Source organism: Nelumbo lutea, chromosome 1 (genome assembly GCF_056320005.1).
Source record: "Nelumbo lutea isolate HS-2025 chromosome 1, American lotus-T2T, whole genome shotgun sequence".
Lineage (NCBI taxonomy): Eukaryota > Viridiplantae > Streptophyta > Magnoliopsida > Proteales > Nelumbonaceae > Nelumbo > Nelumbo lutea.
The window spans coordinates 92191747-92210976 of record NC_142684.1 but is presented as its reverse complement, the minus strand read 5'-3'; the positions used below and the strand labels follow the sequence as shown (position 1 = coordinate 92210976).

The window sequence follows — 19230 nt, the reverse complement described above, 5'->3', positions numbered from 1 at the left end:
AGGATTTTGCTAGGTTGTGTTAATTTCTGGTGAATGTACCCGGGCAAAGTTACTATATCATATCCTCCGATGAAATTTACATTTTTGATAAAAAAAGAAAAGAAAAAGATAATGCCATTTCTACCAAGTTTGTAGCCTCTTTCTACAATTTCGCAAACAAACTTCTTTCCATTCATAAATGCATTTCAAGCCAAACACATTTCCAACTCTTTGGTAAAGTTTGACAGGAAAGAGATTTTATTCCAAGAAAATTATGTTTGCGTCTTCCAACATTGGTATTTTGGCAATTACACTGCTGCTATGGCCTTTAAGATGATGGAATGTGCAGCAAATTTAGAAGTCAGAAACCTAATGCTGTGTATAATATGGTCTTGGAAATCAATAACATGGATAAAGAATCCAATAATACAACTTTAAATGACTTGTCAAAAGGAAGAAAAAAAAATATAGCACGAAATGTGTCATGTTGAATAATAAAACAAACTTACTGAAGTAAGTTGTATTCATATATCTATATGGGAAAAATGCTCAAAGATCCGCTCTCCCTGGATATCTGGGGAAAGGAATGACATCTCTAATGTTATCAATGCCAGTGGCAAATAGAACCATGCGCTCGAAACCCAAGCCAAATCCACTGTGTTTGACAGTTCCATAGCGCCTTAGATCAAGATACCACTCGTATGGCTCAACTGGCAACCCCATCTCCAGTATCCTGCAACAATCAAATCATGCCCCCATATCAAATGTCAAGTTGTTCTCCAGAAATTATTTTTTGGTGAAAATCCAGAAATTAAAGATAAAGGGTTCGTTTCTTGGTAATTAAAAGCCAAATGTTAAACCAAAAGTGCCCAATATATAATGGAAGCTCTAAATAACATTACTAAAAGAAAATACCTTACAAGAATTGACTCCTAATAATATATACCATTTGACACCAAGTTATGAGTTCTTTTTCATGGCCTCACAAAATATTATCCTTGGGGTGTTTGAGATGCAAGAGTGAAAAGTGCTTCCTCCCCTGCTCTCCTTGTTGGATGAAGACCTAATACCCTTTTCTTCCCAAAAGAGTGAACATGCAATGAGTCAGTGAACATCCAAGTAAGAACTAGAACTAGAAGATATCATCAACTTACAGAATAGACTAATTACAAGACTCCAGACGGGCAGCTAATCATCCGAGCTACTAACTATATTCCTAGTAAGTTCATGCAACATAACTGCTATGAACCCTGTCCCTCTGCCTATATTCCTAGTATGTACCTTAGGCTGCCTAATTTGTCCCTTCAGGAGCACCTTCATTATGACAAAAGATGGTTCAAAATACAGTTCATATCTGTCTAAATAACATCAAACAAGAACACCTATTAATCTCTTCCTCTTATCCCTACCTCAACCATCTTCATCTCATTTTCTGTTCACCATTACTGTTAAATCAAGATTTCCAAATTCAATATAACTGCACAACACTGACTCTGTGTCTACTGTCAAAAAAAAGTAAAACACTGTTTTGTGCTTTTATAAATGTATAAAAAGAGAAGGATATTCGCCCACAACAGTATGTATTAGTTCAATTTTTTATCAATAACACACAAAATTTATTAATGAAAAGAGGAAGAGGGGAGGGGTAAGCTCCCTTAACCCTCCCCAAAAACAATATTCAGATTACAACAAAAACCCAAAATAAACTGTCCCCTTCCCACCCCTTATTTTGCAAGTGCATCAGCAAAGGAATTAGCACTTCTCTTCACCAATTGCAGCTTTATCTCCATGTCCTGGGTCAGCCACTTAAACTTCTTTTCATTGGCAAATTTCCACATCCCCATTCTGTTTTTGTAGCCAACCTATAATCAGCTTTAAGTCGCTTTCAACAATCAGCTTTCTGATATTCAATTCCTTCGCTCTTCTTACCCCTTCCATTACTGCCATAATCTTAGCTCTAAGTGAGTCACCTACAAGGCTACACCAATAGATCCCAAAAATAAGGCAATAGCTTTCCCTTCCTTGTCTGTAAAAATTCCTCCAACACCAGATGGGCCCAGGTTACATTCATTTCTCCCATCAAAATTCAACTTGATGAACTCAGCTTCTGGTGGGGACCAAAGTGGACGACAAGTCAAGGTTTTGAGAGGGGCAGAATTGGCCACTTCCTTCCAGTTTCTAATCAAAACATCAGCAGTATATATCCGAAGACTTTACCCAGTGAATCACTCTAATGGTAATGGTTTCAAGGATGGCTTCTCTACTTCTTTCCTTTTAAGAGAAAATTCTTTGGTTCCTTGCTTCTCAAATTGTCCAGCATATTACAGCTCTTGCACATCTCCATAAGATTTTACCCCTCTTTGTTGACCATCTAACAGAGGAGGCGGCCTACAAGCTTTGTACATTTGGTGGTGGGACCAAACAAAGAGGCACCAATTCCAAATAGCTGAAACAAAAGGGCAAGAGATTAATACATGATAGCAGGTCTCACCATTGGCCTTACAAAGGATGCACCAATTTGAGGATAAACACCAATTGGGTTTTTTGTTTGAAGCAAATCACAAGTGTTGCACAAGAAAGGCACTATACACCAGAGGAAGATAAAGTCCAAATTCGGTTATCCACCCTTAAAGGATCTAACACCACTCCTTCCAAAATTTGGATCAAGGACGAAATACTGTTCAATTTAGGGCCTAATTCAAAAAAAAAAAAATTGAACTAATTGCTTTAAATGGCTGACTTGTCGGTTGGTCTACCCGGTTTGACTAGCTCTTTTCCATTTTAACCTTCCTAGTCATTTCCTTTTCCTCCCCCAGTCCCCTCCACCCACGTGTCCTCCAACCTGCCAGCTTGGCGTCGTCTTCAACCTCCGGAGTCCTTCCCCACCACAACACCTCAGTCTTTGACACCACCCACACCCAATACCAGGCTCCCCCAGAGCAAACTTTGAACGATCGGGGCGGGTTTTCTTGTTTAATTCCTGCCACTTGAACCTCGACTGCACTCAAACTACCCAACCCAAATCAGCTGTTCCATTCCCCTCCCCTTGATCCTCTTGATCTTTCTATTCAATGCCTTTGCCAAGTTGCTCCCCTTCCTCTGTTTCCTTTAGCTTTGCAGCTGTGAAAGGACTGCAACTTCTCCCTAAAAACTACCCAACCCAAATCAGCTGTTTTCCTTTTGTGTCAAAGAATTCCATTACAGTAATAAACCACCCCTGCTTGTTCCTTCTCAATTCTACTTCATATTTCTTCCCTGGCACTGTCATGGAATTTTTCCAACCCTCTACCTTGATGGAATTAAGTGCTCCACCCAGAGATCCTTTCACCCACAGAGTAGCATCCTCAGGTAAGAATATGGTCGCCCTGCTTCTTCTCTTATCTTCAGTACATCCATACCATTGGACCTTGCCTGTTTGAACCTAAACCTCTTTGCCTCAATCCCCAGCTCAGATCGCCACTTTCCTGCTGCTTTGAACTCTCCGTTGCCCCTCATTCTTTCCGGATCACCTCTTCATTAATTTTGCAGCATATTCTAGAATTCCTTTTAGACCAAATTTCCCAAAAGATGGCTAGAGGAATCACAGGCTCAGCACAGGTCCCAGGATGCCTTGCCTATCTTGTAGCCCTAAATTTTGGGAGTCCAGATGCCAGAAGATATTCTATTCTGGGTAAAATGGTAAGATCTCAGGCTGACAAGAATGACAATATGGGTTTCAGACCTGAGAGTGCCACTTTGTGCCAACAAAAAGTAAAGAAAATAAATAAATAAAAGGGCAAAGATTAGGTAGGTGTTTAGTCTACCCCACCTAAGACCCTGGGTAGCAGCTTGGATCATCATTGATAATGGCACTTTTTTAGGGAATTTCATTCTTGCCCCACCTCAAAAAACATGGCATGATGACCTGACCATGGAATACATCTTTCCATTGCATGCCCAGGTTAAGACCTATGGATCTATGGATCTTAGGGAACGTTATGTAAAAAAGTTTAAGAGCTGGAAATTAAAACAGTTATAAAGATCCAACCTAAGAGGTTTAATATTGATGTAGCCTAAACAGCTACTAGTATTTTTCAAAGAAAGGGGGAGGGGGAGTTGGTACTATGACACATCTACGGTCCTGATAGTGAACAACGTCAAGTATGGGAGAGAGTTAAAAACTGGATTCATAGTTTGATTCAAATTCTTGCAGAAGGAATCCAGAAATAGATAATACCATTAGATATTAAGGGAAAATCTTCCATACCTTTTCTCAATAACTTCATAACGCTCTTCTCTTTGGCTTCCGCCAATCAACTCTCCAACCTGGGAAGGAAATACAAAACCATTTAAAATTTTACCTACTTGCAGAAATGTACTGTAATAATAGGCTGCCCAAAGAGTTATACCCAGGCTAAAAGAATGCCAGGTGTTATATATTTATAAAGAACCAACTCCGCAATCCACATTACATGAGCAAATAACAAAGTAATTAAGTTATTTCTAATTTTCTATAATGGACAATAGGTTACCTTGTAAAAAGGGAGCCAACATACCTTGGGTACAAGAACATCCATAGCAGCCACTGTCTTCATATCATCATTGAGCCTCATGTAAAATGCTTTGATTCCTTTTGGATAGTTATACACGATAACAGGCTTTTTAAATATTACCTCTGACAAATATCTGCATGATTCCATCAGAGAATCACTTCAGGTTATAAAAGTCAAATAAAATGAACAGCTGGATTACATTTATAACATAGGGTAATTGAGTACCTTTCATGCTCAGATGCTAGATCTATTCCCCATTCAACCTTGTTCTCAAACTTCTTCTCTATAACATTTGCTAAGATTTCCACTGCTTCCGTGTAAGAAATACGCTCAAAGGGGGTTGATGAAACCATTTGCAGACGATCTATGGCACCTTTGTCAAAATTCTTTACCATGAATTCCATGTCATCCAAGCAGTTGTCAAGTAACCACTGACAAAGAAATTTCACATATGCCTCTGCACAATTCATATCATCCTACAAATGCCCACAAAATTAGACTTACTCTCAAATGTTACCAAATTTCACGTGAACGTAAAATTCACATATGCCTCCACACAATGATAAACCCTTTAATTTAGGATATGTTGCCATTAGAAACGCAAACAAGAATTGGTGCTAAGTCAACGTGTTACTCATGATCTAAATTAGTTCAATTATATTATGTCATTGGTTAATTAGTTAAATATTGGTCAATTTTCATACTGATTGTTTAAGTGCAAGAACATTTCTTAGCTTAACATTTTGATTGTAATCATAAAACTAATATCAACATTTCAATTATAAAAAATATAACCATTTTGACCACAACCAAGGAATCTCTCTTAAACAATTCAAATCTTTTAATATTCTTTTTTTTTTCATTTTGTCAGGGTAAGTTGCATTTTTTCCTTTTATATTGTGAATATTAATTTAATTTAGAGTTAAGAAAAAGAATATCAACTGACTCCAATTTTCAAGAAAACTTGAATTTTGACAAAAATCAAGCCAAGCTTCTTGAACATTTGATTTTTGACAAAAAATGCAATACTCATATTTCAAGTACCTGCAATTCTGCAAATGCTATCTCAGGCTCAACCATCCAGAATTCTGCCAGATGACGGGAAGTGTGAGAATGTTCAGCACGAAAAGTTGGTCCAAATGTGTAAACATTACTGAGAGCACATGCAAAACCCTCAACTTGCAGTTGCCCTGACACAGTCAAAAATGCTTGGCGAGCAAAAAAATCATGAGAGTAGTCAATCTTCCCATCCTTTTTGGGAAGACCTGGTTTAAGCTTAGATCTCTCTTCCAGCTTTGCAACACTTTCCTTGGCTTTTGTAAGTTCGGCAACAGCGGCAGATATCTCCTCCTTGCTTGCTTTAGCAGATTTTAGTTGTGAAACATTCTCTCCCTTCTCCTTGACAAGAAGCTTTGCAGCTTCTATTTCAGCTTCCGAGGGTGGAGGATTCTGCTTCAGTTCTTTCTCCAGCTTCTCTGTATCACTAAGCAATGTTGTAACCTGAAACATTTCACCTGCACCCTCACAATCGCTGGTTGTGATGATAGGAGTATGCACGTAGAGGAAGCCATGCTTCTGAAAGAAGGTGTGAGTTGCATAAGCCAATGCATTTCTGATTCGAGCAACTGCAGATATCTGAAATATGCACGAAACCCAATGTTAATAACAATTTAATTGCAGACTAGGTCATCAAAATTTCATGCAAGGGTAAGGGATGAGGGGGTGATTTGGTCCTAGTTCGATAAAACCGTCAGACAACAACTCAACGCCATTAAGCGAATTTTAGGAGCATTTCAGATACTTCGCACCGTCACGACCTCTTCCGCTGACCTAGTAGAAATTCAGTTAGCGGCCTGCATGATGCTATGGGCGATTTCTTCCTCGAGCGAGTTATCATCTCAGATTTCTCATGACACCCATTTTAAACGTACTCAGATAAGCACTATCCGCTTATACGGAGTCCGTCTCTACACGTAAAACCACCTCCGAATCATACAGGCAAGAGATCTCGGACACACTTCTTGAAACTCACGGTGTTAGCCTATATAAAAGTCATCTCCTTCCTCAGAAAAAATACGCGCTATTTAACTCTCAAAACCTTCTAACTCTCTCGCTTTTTAAGCTATACACCCAATTCGCTCACTTACGCATAGGAGTTCACACCCCGGGGATCGCAACCCGAACACTCTGATAACTCTTCTCTTGCAAACCTACTTAGTCCGGCGTCCGATAGCGCATTATCATTCTTTTCGTCTCTAAAACGGTATCAATAAGTCAATTTCATCTTCTTTTCGTCTATAAAAACTCCACCTGAAAAGTTCAATTGCTCTAATTCTATTCCAGTATTCTCATTCTCATTTTATCATGGAAAACAAACTAAAGTTTCGTGTTTGCCTAATATTCTAAATTCCTTAACTGCAGAGACAGAAACCCTGCATTTCTTGTCTGGCATTTTGTTGGGTTCTCGGGATTTTCTTCTCTCATAGATGGGTTCATCTCTCTCTCTCTCTCTCTCTCTCTCTCTCTCTCTCTCTCTCTCTCTCTCTCTCTCTCTCTCCCTGAAACATGCAATGCAGCTATTTGTTTATCTATCTCGCTACAGTGGCCAGAGACGAAGAGCGGGAAAGAGAGAATGAGGAGGAGCAAAGGAGGAATACCGTATTGGTTCTGGGTCGTAGATGCACATAGTCCCTGAGGAACTCGAGAGTGAGCCTGGTCTTGGGCAAAGGGTATTTGGCGGGATCGACGGGGCCAACATCTATGACCTTCTCGACCTTAAGCTCCACATATTGCTTGGTCCCTTCAGGAGGTTTCTTGAGCTCCCCTTCGACATATACGCAGGTGCCGGTGGGAACAAGCTGACCCAGAGGCGCAATTGAGGCGTCAACGATGACTTGTAGGTTGGCGGGGCAGGAGCCATCATTGAGCTCGAGGAAGGCAAAGGAACCCTTGCCCTGCTCACGCCCAGTCTTGACCCAGCCACCAACGGCGACCTTCTGACCGGCAAGGCCGACGCCACCATCGCGGCGGCAGACGATGGTGCGGATCAGAACGCGGCGGGAGAATTTGGCCCGGAGGGAAGAAGAATCAGCTTCATCGACTAGGGTTGTGGCGGCCATTTGTTGAGCGATCGGTCCGGCCTCGTCAGCCATTAACTCTTCACTAGTCCACCAGTGGGATGAAAGCAGTCAATCACGAATTCACGATTCGACTCACGCCACGGCGTCGTGGTCTGGTTGGCAAGGGAAAAAATCAAAAAATGGAAAAATCCCTAGAAACACTCAGCCTTAGAGCTTAGAAGGGCATGATTGAAAAGAAACACTTTAGTATGGGCGTTTTGGAAAATATAGCTAGTCGTAATTACTAAAATGGCCTCACAAATCAATGCTGATGGTGTTTATGGCCGATTTGGGAGGGCTGAATCACAATGGATTCTGACTTTTGGATTTCTGCTTTACCCTTTAAGTTGAATTCGGATTAGCTTAACGCTTTCGCTGTTCACCAGGCTGTGTGGAACCAATGATGAGGTTCCAGGCCATCGTGTACTCCTTTAAGCTATGAGCAAGGTTTTGCTGAATTTCTGCTTTATAGGGAAAGCCTTTAAGTTGAATTCGGATTACTTGAACGCTTTAGCTCAGTGGGATGTGAAATCAATGATGAGGTTTCATGTTATTAAGGCTGCAATTTGGGTTGGGTTAGCAAAAGTGGGATTGGGTTAGGTCGGGTTGATGCTCGGGTTAGGGTTAGGGTTATAGTTGAAATTTATGAACCCGACTTTACTTTAGGTTCGGTTAGGGTTGACTCCTTAGGCAACCCGACCCAATCCGAACCCGACTCTATAATACATATCATATATTGATATATATATATGATCACACATTGATTTGTTTATATGCATGATAGTTGTATAGCCACTACCACATACTATCATTTATTCCATTTAAGATAATCACTTCACTTAATCCTAATTGGAAATACTAAAACCTTGATAACATATTTTATGTTTTTTGAATATTTTATTCTTTATCTCTTCTTTATTGTTTGACCCATAACTTGTTGCCCATAAAAGACCTAATATAAGTCATCATAATAAACTATAGTCATTTCAAACACTTCTTTCTGAATTTTGTATTTAAAGAACGAATAAAAACATCAATAAACAAATACTAATAAAACATATGATTAATATATGTAATGAAAGTTGAGTTAATATCTAACATTAAGAAGTTCTACAAAATTTTAAGGGATGTGAAGAAGGTGGGGTTGGGCCCAACCCGAAGTTGACTTTGGATTAGGGTTGAAGGAATTTAGTTAGGGTTAAGGTTAAGGTTGGGTAGGTCAGTTGAAGGTTGGGTTGCGTTACGGTTAGGGTTGGGGGTTTAGAACTTAAGGTTGGGTTAGGGTTGGCCTCAATCCAACCTAACCCAACCCAACTTGCAGCTCAACATGCCAGTATTAAATTCATGGGCCCGAGAAAGCTTTAAGTTATGAGCAAGGCTTGGCTGAACGTGATGGATTTTAGCATGCTATAGAACCAATGATGAGGTTCCATAGTAATAAATTCATGGGCCCCACCTCCACATTAATAATAAATTCATGGGCTAGTAATAAATTTATTGTTAGCATGAAACATCATCATTGGTTCCACAACCTGCTGAACAGTCACTACGTTGAGTTAACCCGAATTCTTAAGTTATGTTGGACGAAAAATCCATCAGCCCAAGTCAGCTATTAGTCGGTCATTTTTTGGGATGTTCACTTCATGGGCCATTGGAGGCCCTTGCTTTCCTTAGTGCCTTAATGGGCATTAGATGATTAGAAGGAAATTGGCAGCACCAAATGGGAGGAACAGGATCAAACCCATGGATCTGTGAGCTATGTTGGCTCTCTTTGATATGTCAATGGGCCTCATGGGCATCCTTGATTCACTCGTGATTGAATCCATAAGGAATTAATTTCAGAATTTCTTAGTACTGTTTTGAACAATGATGTTAGAAAGTTCTACTCTTGAGCATGGATTAGGAGTGATATCAACCTCGGGCTAGAATGTAGATATTAGAAAGAATGTTGCTCTTCATTAACTCCCACCATTCAACAAGGAACCTTTTAACATCTCTTAACATTTGTTTTTCCATTGAGAAGGAATCATTGGATGCATCTATGCTAAGAATTGGCATCAATATGTTGGTAGGGGTGTCAATTGGACTGGATTTGGTCCAATCCGATCTAGTCCAATGTGAGTTCATTACAAATGGACCAAGTCCAATCTAATTCAATGAATATTTTAGACCATATTTCGATTGGTCCAAATCAATGTTAGGACCGTCCAATCTCTTCAAAATTGTTTTAACTTAGATTAATTCTAACCCAAACCTGGTCCATTGACACCTATATTCTTATCTTGTATCAATGGATTAGATATTGGCTCAACCCAACCCAATCCAATATAAATTTATTATGAATGGACCAGGTCAAATCCAATCCAGAAAATACTTTGGACCATTAAGACTGGACTGGTCCAATTCAGTATGTCTTGTTTATCCATCCAATCCATCCAAATTGAATTTGGTTTGGGTGGGGTCCAATCCAAAACCGGTCTATTGACACCCCTAAAGTTGAAAGTTGAAAAAAAAAAGCATAAAGTTTAAAGTTTACTAGTATCTCATTCCCATGTCTTAAAGAATGAATTAGACCCCGTCCCAAAAGAACTTTTATTATATTATTAATATTTACAAATAAGCTCCTATGAGCTTAAAGAATTGACAAGAAAGCCCTTATGGGTCAAAAGGATTATAAGAAAGCCCTTATAGGGATGATAGAGAAAAAATAAAGTAATAAAAGATACAATACAACATGGGCTATAATATTAGAATGCATTAATACTCTCCACACTCCCCTTCAAATTGTTGTGAAGTCATAAGCATCAATCTGCCTATGTATTGCCCTCATCATGGCCCTAGTAAAAATGCCAGTAATTTGCATATTTGAGGCCACATCAGGAAAAGAAATAGATCCAAGTATCCAACAAGAAATATGTCTCAAATAAAAAATGACAATACACCTGAATATATTTATTCCTCTCATGAAAAACAAGATTTAAGGCAATCTTGATTGCATTGGTGTTGTCAATATAAAGAAAAATCAGAATAGGAAGATGAACATCGAGATCATCAAAGAGGGATTATATCCAAACAATTTCATTACAGACAAATGACATAGCTCTATACTCTATTTTTGTAGATGAATTAGAGACATGCCACCCTATGGTAGAGCGTCTAGTGTCGAGACAACTTACCCAATCAGCATCAGCATAGGCCTGCAACTGAATAGAGAGGAGGAGGAGGAGGAGGAGGAAAAGAATAGGCCTTGAGATAACGTGCCACAAACATAAGTTAAATGGGGCTGAAGAGGGGCAAAAACAAACTGACACAACTTGAACCTTATGGGAGATGTAGGACGAGTCATAATAAGATAAACTAGAGAACCCACAAGTTGTCAATAGAGTGTGGCATCAGGAAGTAATGGACCCTTTGTTTTGGATATCTTGACATTCAATTCCAAGGAAGTATCAACTTGCTTGTCATCAATAAGACCTACCAACTTATTAAGGCCATGTTTGGGAGTGCTTAAAATAAGTGTTTATTTGGGTCATTAAGCACTTATTAGCATTTGGGAAATAAGATCGAAATAAGTGCTTATTTTAAAAATAAGGGCTTATTTTTTAAGCCCAAATTTCTAGCTTTTTTTTAAGTGCTTATTGTATAAGCACTTATTCAATTTTTTCTTCCAAAATTATCCCTAGTTGAATTTTATAAAAGTACTTTTATGAAAGCGCTTTTATAAAAGTACTTTATGAAAGCACTTTGTAAAAGTATTTTTTATAAAAGTACTTTTATGAAAGTACTTTTATGAAAGCACTTTTATAAAAGCACTTTTAAGAAAGTACTTTTATGAAAGCACTTTTATAAAAGTACTTTTACGAAAGCATTTTTATGAAAGTACTGTTACGAAAGTACTTTTATGAAAGTACTTTATGAAAGCACTTTTATGAAAGTACTTTTATGAAATCACTTTTATAAAAGTATTTTTACGAAATCACTTTTATGATAGCACTTTTACAAAATTACTTTTATGAAAGTACTTTTATGAAAGCACTTTTATGAAAGTACTTAATAACTTTCATAAAAATGTTTTGTAAAAGTACTTTTATAGAAGTGCTTTTGTAAAAATGCTTTCATAAAAGTAGTTTCTTAAAAGTACTTTTATAAAATTGTTTTGGTAAAAATGCTTTCATAAAAGTATTTTCTTAAAAGTGCTTTCAAATGATACATTTTGAAAATTTGTAAGAAAATGATCAAGGACAAAATAGTCGCAAATGCTTATTTTAGTGCTTATTAGAGAAAAAGATTACCAAACGCCCAATATAAAGTTGGGCGCCAAATTGCAAATAAGTGTTTATTTGATCTTGGATGGCGCCTATCTGTGCCTAAAGATTGCCAAGGAATCAGTTGATGAGGGCCTAGGCCTCATCCAGGTTCTCTCTTACACGAAGCGGGTCAGCCCTATTTCCTAAGTGCTCGGGTGTCAGCACATCCAGAGCTTTATGAGCTCGGTGGTCGTTGAGGAGATTGTGAAGATTTGACATTAGTGGGAGAGAGGCGTAGCGTCGGCCTCCAGCTCTTGAGGGAGGACGATAATGACTAGAGCACCCACCATCGTCCTAGTTTCTCTTTGCATGGTGGTGGTGGCAGTCGTGGTCCCAGCAATTGTCGTGGGACTCTACAAGATCACCCCTTTGGCTAGGGAGCCATGAGGTTTTCAACAAGGGCTTGTTGGCCCATCGGTTGCTGCTTTTGAACATTGAGGGGACGCCCTTTTCAAGGTCGATCAGGCGTTAGACCAACAATGCATGAGTGGAGCGTCCATTGTTTGGCTCCCAACGGGGTAGCCACCATGCAATTTTTGGTCTAGGTTGTCTAGCTTGTCGAGGACCAACTTAAATTGGTCCATAATGACTATGTTCTGAGTGTTCTGAGTGTGGTCTTGTTTATCGGCCATTTTGGATGCTTAGTTAATTAAATTAAGTTCTCTCTTAAAGGGAAGTCTTGAAAAGCGTTCCCATAGATGGCGCTAATTATTGCTGCCAAAGATGGAGTTGAGGGTAATAAAGGAATTTTGCTGATATCCAAGGGCAATGGGTCCGACCTATAAGTAGGAGAAGAGAACACATCAGAGGCCCCGGGTGTTAGCCTAGGGGTAGAGACTCTGATGGTCAAGTTAGTCAGGTGCTCAAGAGGGGTCAGACCAAGCTTGAGACGAGGGCTCAAAGCTTAGTCCTTAAGAGCTCATAAAAGGTCTCTCGAGATTCTGAATGCAAGAGAGCAAGTGTGAGTAAGATGGCTTTACCTTAAAATGGGTACCCCCTTTTATAGCTAACCTTGCCATGGAGTGGTTGGAAGCAGTTAGAGATGTTCGGCCAGGATTCCATCTATCTGATGCCACATGGCGCAATCCAAGGCCTGCCATGTGCACCTACATCAGTTCCCATATAGTATAAACTCCTAGTAATCGACTAATAGTAGTAGGGCACCCCTCTAAGAATCAAACTAACCATGTGATCCATTTGAAGTTCAAAAATTGAAACTTAAGAGATCCAAGAACTCTTGACATGAACAAAAAGGGCAAAGAAGAAAAGGAAAACGAACTCTGTAAATCATTTTTGGACCAATCAACGGTCAATCAATTTTAAACTGTAAATCCACTTTGCGCTCACTGTGGTTGTTGGATTTTGAAACAGTAGTTGCAACGGACCAGTCGACGATAAATCAATTTTGGAGTTTGGAAATCCACTTTACGTACACCAGGACTTTGAAACAATAGTTGCAACCGCAATACAACAATGCTCTAGTTCTAACCTGAATGCAAGTTTCATCTCCGTCAAAGTCCTTTCCCTGTAAATCCACTTTGAGCTCACTAGGATTTTGAAATAGTAGTTGCAACCGAAATATGCCCAACAAACAATGCACTCAATGTGGTCTCATCTCTATATAAATCCACTTTGTGTTCCAATGCTATTGTAGACTCATTCGATTCCATCCACCAGCCATCTTCAACAACGGATGCAAAGAAAGTTCATAGACCCAAGTGGAGAACTCTCTCTGCCTTACGACCATCCTCTTCACCCTTCCGGTTGATGTAAACTATCTTATAATTTTTGAAAATTTTAATCAGTTGGGTTTTATTTTGAAAATCTGAGGGAGGGCAAATTCAATATTTCATTTTTTCCATTAGTGCTTAACAATGATATCAATTATTAGAAAACTTGAGGGTACTTTAAGACAATATGTAAACAGTAGGGGTAGAGTTAGTCAATTTCCTAAATCATATGTGTACTTTAAGAAATTTGCCCTTAATTAAAATACAACTAATTGGGTAATAAATACCAAAAAATTCATTAGTTGCATCATAAAATATTTGTAAAAAATATTTTATACAAATTCCTATTTCCCAGTCTTCCTCAAGTATAACATCATATGGCATTTTCACAGTATAAGAATCAGTAAGAATTTGTTTGTAAGAAATACAACTTTCTAACATAAAATAGGTAGAATTTCATCTATGTTGAATATCTAATAGAAAAATATTTATATTTTAAATTATAATTTTGACATAAATATTTAAATTTTTGTTTTCTTGCTCTAAAACTTTTAATATATATAATACAATTTTTAATTTTAGAAACATGATCAGAAATAATACTTAAGCATCCTAAATACATAAATTTAAGATGTGGCATGCACATCGAATAAGAAATAATTTATCATTTAAACATTGTTTTAATTGAGATTTTAAAATATTTATTGTTGGATCATTATTACTAGCATCATCAAAACTAATAGAAAAAAAAATATTTTCAATTCCATAAGCATGTAAAGTATTTAAAATACTTGCAGCAATAGCTGGGCCAGTATGTGGTCATTTAACCCTAGTAAAATTTAAAACTCTTTTTTTTTGTAAAATCCAATTTTCATCAATAAAATGATTCATAAAAAAAATATAACTTATATTAAATTTAGATATCCAAATTCCATAAGTAATTGCAACTCTAGAATTAAGATTTAATAAAATAGAAACTAAATTTTGTTTATATGAATATTTTTTTAAAGCATCTGTTCTAATAGTATTTCTAGAAACTTTTTAAATTTTGGGTTTATAGAATTACATAAAAAAATTTCAAATTTGGTATCTTTAGCTAATAAAAATGTTTGTTTCAACATATACAATATATTTTGCAAACTCTTGCCTTTTTTTTCTTGAGAATATTTAAAAGTACCAAAAACCCCACACCCAATTTGTGTTTGTGATTTTTCTTTCCCTTCCTCTTCTTCTTGTTTCTCATGGGAGAGCAAATGTCTGCCCAAGTGGCCAGTACCACCCTTGTTATAGTAGCTAAAGTCACTCCTACATTTTTGACAAACAACTTTTTTTACCCTTTCCCTGAACTTACTGATATCTAAAAATATAACCCTAGCAAGTGAACTAGTTATCAAGTAGTATAAAAATATTGTTCTCACGAGGATTTAACAAAATAAGTATTAGAACTACAACCTTCCTTAATTATTTTGACAATCGAATTTTAGATTTGAAGATAAAAACTAATGAAAAGCAGAAAAAGAAAACAAGAGCAGAAATAACCAATGTTGAATTATGTAACGATTGGTTGAATTTGCTAGGGCTTTCGGTCCACCTAATCATTCCAATGAATATTAGTGGATGAGATTATCCAATATAATTTGCCATTCCCATAAGCTGAAGTCTTTCCAATTTTATTTAATATTCTCTCTCGAGATATACTAAAACTACTTCTATCAGGTAGCTCATCGATCTCTCGACTAGAGTTCTCAAGATAGAAGCGCATTAAGTCCAAGGAAAAACTATTATATTCAGATGAATCATGTGTATATACCCCTATATACCATTCGTTCACACCATGAATTATGTGGCCAGCTATGTGAATTCCTCTCTCGATTCATTCACATATGCCTGATCAATTAAGAAATGGTCACTCCTAATAGCATTAAGCAAGATAGTTCATAGACTATATAGAAATCATGATTTTGAATAAATCAGAATAAAAATATATTCATTGATATGATTAGGCTTTCGACAACCCTAACTATAGATAAATTAGTTCATACTAGCAGAAATAAAACAAACAAGAGGAAAGAAATAACTCATGGTTTTGCCCTTAGAGTTGAGATCTCCTCTTCTCTTTGCTGCCACCTCCTTTTTGCAGACTTCTTGCTTGATAGCTGGATTGCTCTGATCTGAATAAATCAGAATAAAAACATATTCATTGATATGATTAGGCTTTCCACAACCCTAACTACAGATAAATTAATTCATACTAGTAGAAATAAAACAAACAAGAGGAAAGAAAGAACTCATGGTTTCGCCCTTGGAGTTGAGATCTCCTCTTCTCCTTGCCGCCACCTCCTTCTTGTAGACTTCTTGCTTGATAGCTGGATTGCTCCTCTGCTTCTTGATGCCTCTCTAGTCCGCCCCCTACCCCTTTATATAGCTTTAAGGGGAGGGGGTGGTCTCCTACTCTTTCTTGAAGTTAATATCTCAAAAATATAAAGTCTGAGTCTAATCCTACTCTTATCTCTTTATCTAATGAACTCAATCTCTTTATCTTTATGGGATTACATCATGAATTTAGATCTAATAAGACTCTTCTCAGTTTCTTGTTCTTGGATTTGTATTTGACCTTTTCTGTGAATTGGGTTGCTGCCAGGCTTTTCTGCAAGTTGGGCTTAAGTTGCGGATTGGGCATTCCTACGAATTTTCCCCAATTTTGAGCCCGGATTTGACTTCAATACAGGCCAAATTTGCGAAAGACCAAAACATAAAAGTTTTGGATTTTTCTCTTATCTATCCAGTGGGTATTGAATCAGCCCAATCGGAATTTGGATACACGAGTTAGGCCCAAATTACTAAATGGTGCTGAAACAATGAAAAATCATCCGATTGGCCTTCCTTTGCTCCTGTTGCCTTCTTTCATGCCCTGAACCAAAATACAAGAAATATGAGTCCAATTAAGTACTAATTAAGTATGCAAGACAGAATATTTATGGATAGAAATATGATAAATTCTACTCTCATCAAACCCCCCTACACTTAAACTTTTGCCCATTCTTGGGTAAGACAAAATTCAAGCAAAAATAAAATAAAAACAAACTAGCTAGCCTATTGAATTTTAAACTCAACTCTCCTTCATCTTTCTCCATAAATATTCTAGGTTAACTATTGCAAAACGTTGAATCAACGCAACTAAGTTATACTCAACTTATATATCAGCCAATCCCTTTTTTTTTTTTTTGCTACTACAAACCAGGTAGTAAACTAGGAAAAACATTTTTACTTGCTCTCTTTTTTTTTTCTTGGTGGAAGTGAGTGCATTTTATGCTCCATCTCCCTTTCAAGACTTAGTCAGTGGGTGCATTTTATGCTCCATCTCACTGTTAGGATTACTTGGTCAATAGGTACATTTTATGCTCCATCCCATTGATTGAATTGCTGGCTAGTAGGTGCATTTTATGCTCCATCCTACTATTGAATTGCTTGGTTGGTAGGTGTATTTTATGCTCCGTCCTACCAATTGAATTGCTTGGTAAAATATTTACCTATTTACTTAAACCTGAATTTAAGACTAGCTTAAAAGGGATGGCTTCAGATAAGTCATGTATTCTTTGATCATACCTCATTACTAGGTTCACAAAAATTTTCCTAGAACATTGTTTCAATTGATTTTAAAAGAGTTGAGGTTCTTTTTTTTTCAAATGCAAAAAAAAAAAAACACGACCTAAATTCTAACCTAAATCCTAAATCCCCTCCCCCACACTTAAAACTTACATTGTCCCCAATGTGAGGTTAAATGCAAAGAAATGGTAGAAAAACTAAACTAGAAATGTAAAAAACAAAAAGAAAAAAGGAAAAACAAACTTCCCTATCTTTAATAAACATGAATCGGATCCTCTAACTCTCGTGGTTGCAACTTTCGGTGTGCTCCCCTTCCATCCATCATGGTTGGGTTTAAATATGGAACAAGGGCCTGCAAAACAGAGGGTAACGGTCTCTTATTAGAAATCGACAATATCATATAATGAGCATTACCTTGTCTTGGCTTGGACCCTTCTTGATCGGCCTCCAAATTGTTCAAAACCTCCTTAACTTCCTCATCCAAGTTAGCTTTGAAAACTCTTTTAGGGTAGGGGAGAGGAAGTTTAATAGCATCTAAATTCTGTTTAGGTGTACTCCCTTCGATCTCCATTTGAGAATCGGCTACCTCAACTTTTTGATCGTCATCCTTGATCTCACCAATAGTCTTTCCACTTTTTAAGGCAATGACATTCACTTGCTCCCTTGGGTTCTTCTCTATATTGCTAGGCAATCGTCCCTCTCTTCTTTTTGACTGCATGCTCACAATCTGTCCCACTTGAACTTCTAAGTTCTTAATAGCCACTTCTTGATTTGAGAATCTTTTATCATGTTCTTGGAGCTTTGCTTCAATAGCATTCATGAACTTAGAAATCATTTCTTCCAAATTACTCTTCTTTTCTTGTGGGAGTGATTGTTGTTGGAATCCCATGGGTGCTTTTTGCTAGTTGTTATTCCTTGAAAAATTTGGATGATTCCTCCACCTTCGGTTGTATGTGTTTGAGTAGGGGTTGAAATTCGGCCTGTCAGTATGAGAGATAAAATTAGCATGTTCGTGTGAAACAAAAGGATTACCTAATGGACAGTCAGAATTAGTATGTCCTATTTGACCACATAAATCACATGGAATGCTAGATGATGTATTCATTGCTGCAATATTAAAAGTATCAAATTTGTTATTCAGACTAGCAAGTTGGGCAAATATGGCTGCAAGGGAACCGATGTGGTGTACTCCCCTTCGATCAGTTCGGTCATTACTCCACCGGTAGCTGTTCGACACCATCTCTTCCACTAGATCATAGGCTTCACCTGGCGTTTTCCTCATGATTGTGCCACCTACAACTGCATCAATGATGGAACGATAGGATGGAGTAATGCCATTATAAAAAGTTTGAATTTGATGCCAAATTGGTATCCCATGGTGAGGATACTTCCCAAACATCTCTTTAAATAAAGAAAGAAAAAAAAATCCAAATTAACCAAGGTTAACAAGTTCTAATATTATTTTAGAATTAAATCCCCGGTAACGGTGCCAAAAATTTGATAACTATAAATATAACCTAGAAAGTGAACTAGTTATCAAGTAGTATAAAAATATCGTTCCCACGAGGATTTAACAAAATAAGTATTAGAACTACAACCTTCCTTAATTATTTTGACAATCGAATTTCAGATTTGAAGATAAAAACTAATGAAAAGCAGAAAAAGAAAACAAGAGCAGAAATAACCAATGTTGAATTATGTAATGATTGGTTGAATTCGCAAGGGCTTTTGGTCCACCTAACCATTCCAATGAATATTAGTGGATGAGATTATCCAATATAATTTGCCATTCCCATAAGCTGAAGTCTTTCCAATTTTATTTAATATTCTCTCTCGAGATATACTAAAACTACTTCTATCAGGTAGCTCATCGATCTCTCGACTAGAGTTCTCAAGATAGAAGCGCATTAAGTCCAAGGAAAAACTATTATATTCAGATGAATCATGTGTATATACC

The 19230-nt window shown here is 37.4% G+C and overlaps 1 protein-coding gene across 1 annotated transcript; it reads right to left on the bottom strand.

The window, feature by feature from the left end:
- Positions 1 to 332: 332 nt before the first annotated feature.
- Positions 333 to 8070, bottom strand: LOC148876129 (asparagine--tRNA ligase, cytoplasmic 1-like). The gene is made up of 6 exons (XM_088966195.1): positions 7169 to 8070; positions 5556 to 6146; positions 4737 to 4987; positions 4515 to 4644; positions 4226 to 4284; positions 333 to 712 (listed from the first exon to the last, which is right to left on the bottom strand). Exons 1-6 carry the CDS (start codon positions 7661 to 7663, stop codon positions 529 to 531), a joined length of 1710 nt encoding a protein of 569 aa, XP_088822321.1. The 5' UTR covers positions 7664 to 8070; the 3' UTR covers positions 333 to 528.
- Positions 8071 to 19230: the final 11160 nt, after the last annotated feature.